This window comes from Cucumis melo, chromosome 3, assembly GCF_025177605.1.
Source record: "Cucumis melo cultivar AY chromosome 3, USDA_Cmelo_AY_1.0, whole genome shotgun sequence".
Lineage (NCBI taxonomy): Eukaryota > Viridiplantae > Streptophyta > Magnoliopsida > Cucurbitales > Cucurbitaceae > Cucumis > Cucumis melo.
In genome coordinates this window covers 3,096,904-3,101,537 of record NC_066859.1, presented here as the reverse complement: position 1 = coordinate 3,101,537, position 4,634 = coordinate 3,096,904, and the positions used below count along the sequence as shown (strand labels likewise).

Genomic DNA, 4,634 nt, shown 5'->3' with positions numbered 1-4,634 from the left:
TATATATATATATATATATATATATTAAATATCCCAATCACCAATTTTCAATTTTCCTTATTAAATTAATCTTTCCAATTTTAATTTGATTATTTCCATATTGACAAACTTCTTTGATATTTTTAAATTGATTAGAATAATAAAAATCAGAATAGACAAGGAATAAAAAAGTTTTTTTCCACTACTAGAAAAAGACCCTTTCTTGACGGTTGGTTTTTTCTTTTCTTGACGGTTTTTGGTAAAACCGTCAAGAAAGGGGTGGTTTAATAGAAAAACCGTCAAGAATTTTGATGAAAAGGCGGAGGGAAAACAATTTTCAGAATTCTTGACAGTTTTAAACCGTCAAACAATATGAATGTTTTTCTTGACAGTTATAAACTGTCAAGGATTATCTTCTAAATTCTTGACTTTTTAAAACGCAAGATTTATTATAAAATCGACATTCTTGATGTTTTTCAAACGTCAAATAATATATAATTATACTTGACATTTTAAAAACGTCAAGAAATATCGATTACATTCTTGACATTTTATAAACGTCAAGAAATATCGATTACATTCTTGACATTTTATAAACGTCAAGAAATATCGATTAAATTCTTGATGTTTTAAAATGTCAAGAATTTTAATGAAAAGGTGGAGACTGAGAAATTTTAAAATTTCTTGACATTTTTAAAACGTCAAGTAAGAAAATTTTCCTTGACGTTTCAGAAACGTCAAGAATTACTAAATTAATTGAAAAAAAAACAAAAAAAAAAACATTTTTTTTTAAAAAAAACTAATTTCTTTTATTTTTTTTTATAAAAAAACTAACTTCATTTTTTTAAAAAAACTTAAAACCCCAAATTTTCCCTCGTGCGCCCCTCACTCCCATCTCTCGCAAAGACCCACAACCCTACCTTGTGCCGAACTGGCGAAAACCCCTCTGGCAAAGAACCCCTCCATCGAAGAACCCCTCCGCCGAAGAACGCCCACCCTCCACCCTCAATTCGATCCTCTCTTTAATTCATTCTCTCCCCACATTCACTCTTCGATTTTCGTTCGTTCACCCTCATTCTCTAGAATTCGGAGGCTCTTCTTGATTCTCTTCTTTCTCTCCTTTATCCTCATCTCAATCTTTAGAATTTGGAGGCTCCAACATCTTCGTGATTTGCAAAGAAGAGATCTCTACGATGCAGAGAAGACCTAAACCTTAAACGGACGAGTTCTGAAAAGGGAGGTTGTTTCTGGGAAGCAATCGACCTTATTCAAGTTCTTGGCTCCTCTTGCTTACGCCCTATTTTTCCTAGGTAAGTTTAATTTTCTGAGGTTCTTCATTTTTTTGAGCATTTCTGATTATTTTTCATCTGAGTTTTGTTCCAACGAGATTCTAAATTTGTGAGACTATTTTGTTTATTTTTTCTAGTTAGAATTGTGTTGTGGAAAAACCCTATTATGAGGAATCAACTGTTCACGACAGTTTTGGTTGGTGCTTTTTTCCATGAGTATTACTTGGTGTATCCTCTTAACCCTTATATTTGCTTTAATTTTATCATTGCCTCTATCATATTGAATTCACATTCTTGAATCTCTTGTGATTTCCGTGTATCTTTGTTCATTTGTTGATGATATGCATCTACTGTTCTGTAAGTTTATCTTCTTATTTAAGAATTTTATGTTTGGCCCACCATTGATTGCTATGTATTGTAGAACCGAATTGGTGGGATATTTAGACTAATGTGGAGTTGGAAATTAACGTAATCTAAGTTCAAAAGTTTTCAAAGGTGTTGATTGGTCTGTTAACTACAAAAGTATTGGGTGTTTTTCATTTGTTTGAATGTAATTAAGCCGATGTGGTGGCTCGAGGATACAGTGGCTACAATACGAGATGGGCGCTTAAGGTCATTGAACGAGTCTTCCCACCATCAGAAGAACGGGTGCTGCCAGAGAAGGCGCTGCCTCACCACTTGCTGTGATGGTATTCTTTGGATCCCTTTTAATAATTTCTCAAGATAACATCATATAAAATTTGTTTCACTTCTAGTCTTTTATTTTTATTCTTTATGGGAATTTTGGGCTTTGTTCTCAATCACATTTTGAACAAAATAGTATTTAATTAGTGATACAGATTTTACTTTATTATTATTATTCTTATTGTTGTTATTTACTTCCATTTATGTCGTGAAGTTCTTGTCCTTAGTCATTTCTCTTATATTCTAGATTGTTAAAAATTGTGTCAAGCAATTAACCCTTCTAAGAGGATACATAGAGAAAATTGTGGAGGACGCAAAATGCTGTAACTTTTACTTCTGGGTCTTTACAATTTTGGGGTAAGTATAATATTTGATTTAATTTTTAGAGTAAAAGATGTACTTTTGTTGTAATTTTTATTTCTTATTGAATTTTATTGGAACAAAGTAAAACTTGTTGCTAGTTAAGTATGTCGTTGTACCATACTCACGTAGGATACAAAAAGGATGTCTCTACATCTTATTATCTTTTAGCTTGCTTGTATTATGGATTGGTCTGAAGTTTCAAGTTTTCTATCTTTTTTCTTTTTTTGGTCATTTGTTGTATGATGTCTCTATGTGAGATATTTTTAATTTAGGTTTATTACTTTTTTAGATTGATTGCATTTTGTATTATGGATTGTTCTTAAATTTTGAGTTTTTTCTTTTTATTTTTTTTGGTTTTCTATTGGGCGATGTCTTATGAGGAGAGGTTTTTAATTTAAATTTATCTTTTTGTTTGGATTTTCGCATTATTGATTGTTCACAAATTTTGAGTTTTTTTTAATTGTGCAATGTCTTTTTATGAGACATTTTTAATTTAGATTTATTATTTTTTGTCTTGTTTCCATTTTGTATTATGGATTGTTTTTTGAAATTTCATTTTTGCATTATGGATTGTTCTTAAATTTTGATTTTTTTTTTTGTCTTTTGTTGTACGATGACTTTTTATGAGCCATTTTTAGTTTAGATTTATTATTTCTTTTACTTGCTTGCATGTATTATGTATTGTTATGAAATTTTGAGTTTTTTTTTTCCTTTTATGTGCGATGTCTTTTTATGTGACATTTTTAGTTTAGATTTACACAAGAACTAAGAAGAAGGGCAACATTCAACTTTGGTTAGAATGGTGAGCTTATTTCTTATTTCAGATTAGTTCATATACTAAATTTGATCTTAGTTTATGTATTTTGGTTTTAACTTTAGTTTATGTAGGAGTTATTTCAATAACCATGATGGTTGATCTTGCTATAAAATGTTTTTTCATGTTCTTTTGATGCAGGAGGCGGCTATTTAATATTATAAATGATTTGCCAACAGTATTTGAAATGGTCACCAATATTGCAAAGAAACAAGTTAAGGAAAAATCATCAAATCCAAGTCAAGTTTTAAATGGGTATGTGTATCGTGATCTTCATTTTTTGAGTTGGTTAACTGATTTTACTTGTAGCTAGTACTCTATTTCTAAGTGTAACTTTTGTTTTTATTTGATACCATTTGAGCTATCCTTTTTGTTTGGTGTCTTTGTTGGATAGTCTCCAATTTTTCAATTGGTTAACGGTTTCTTTTTTTTTTTTTTTTTTTTTTCTTTTTATCTATTTTGCTAAAAATGGATTTACTTTTACTTCATACCTGTTCCTAGGGTTTAACTATATGATGTAAGTCAATTTCATTCCTTTACATCTAAATTTATGTATCTCGTTTATGAGTTTATATATTTTGTAGGTACTTGTATTCATCTAAACATAGCAATAGCAATATTTCACTCGCAAAAGAACGTTAATAGAAGCAGGAAACAAACTTAGATTTTATTTGTCTTTATCTTGAATTAAGGACTATTTTTGTGGTTAGTTTCTAATGGGCACCGTTTGATCTATTAAAAAACAATGTAAAGTATTAATGATTAGCTATGTTGATGATTCTGGTGGTCTGGAAGCAACTCTAGGCATTAAATTCATTATGGTTGTTGGAGAATAGAAACTGTGATTTTATTTGTGTAGTATGATCAGCTTACTCTTAATAGTTGTTAGTTGACTTCTTTGACTGAATAAGTTTTGAACATACTTTGTTGTTGTGATGTTATCTACTTCTTGTAGATTGGCTTTGCTGTTGGTGGTACTTATTTTAGCTCATGAATTGGAGGTAGTAGAGGATGCAAAATGCAAGTTTATTTGAAGCCAAGTTTCATTCAAGGTCATTGAGTTGGGTTGATAGAAGTAATGTTTTGTATATAACTATATCGAACAAATATGTAAAGTTTTCGAAATGTTGATACATATATGGTAAAATGTTAATATATGTTAAAGTTTTGGAATTGTTCTAGTGCATATTTATGTTTGAGTTTTAAAACTATATTTGATGTATATTTGTCATTTATATGTAGTTGAATTCTTGGACCAATGAGAGTATAATACAAGAACAATAATATAAATAAATTACAATTAAAAAAATAGAAATTGCTTGACGGTTCTGAAATGTCATGAACAATAAATTTCTTGACGGTTCGCAAATGTCATAAACAACGAAATTCTTGACGGTTCCAAAATGTCATTAAAAAACATACTCTTGACGGTTCCCAAAAGTCATGAAAAAGAATACTCTTGACGGGTACAAAATGTCATAAACAATCACTTTCTTGACGGTTAT

General features: G+C 29.9%; 1 protein-coding gene across 14 annotated transcripts; it reads left to right on the top strand.

Moving 5' to 3' along the window:
* The first annotated feature begins 851 nt into the window (after positions 1-851).
* LOC127148556 (uncharacterized) lies at positions 852-4,302 on the top strand. 14 transcript variants are annotated; one of them, XR_007819641.1, is made up of 6 exons: positions 852-1,289; positions 1,853-1,957; positions 2,200-2,309; positions 3,068-3,117; positions 3,271-3,384; positions 4,085-4,302. XR_007819641.1 is itself a non-coding variant. In XM_051082636.1 (5 exons), the coding sequence occupies exons 2-5, from the start codon at positions 1,955-1,957 to the stop codon at positions 4,161-4,163; spliced, it is 306 nt and encodes a 101-aa protein (XP_050938593.1). In that variant the 5' UTR covers positions 853-1,289; positions 1,853-1,954; the 3' UTR covers positions 4,164-4,302. The 14 variants fall into 14 exon arrangements, 3 of the variants coding, with proteins under 3 accessions (XP_050938593.1, XP_050938594.1, XP_050938595.1); XR_007819640.1 differs by having other exon boundaries at positions 1,828-1,957; XR_007819639.1 differs by having other exon boundaries at positions 1,828-1,957; positions 3,063-3,117.
* Positions 4,303-4,634: the final 332 nt, after the last annotated feature.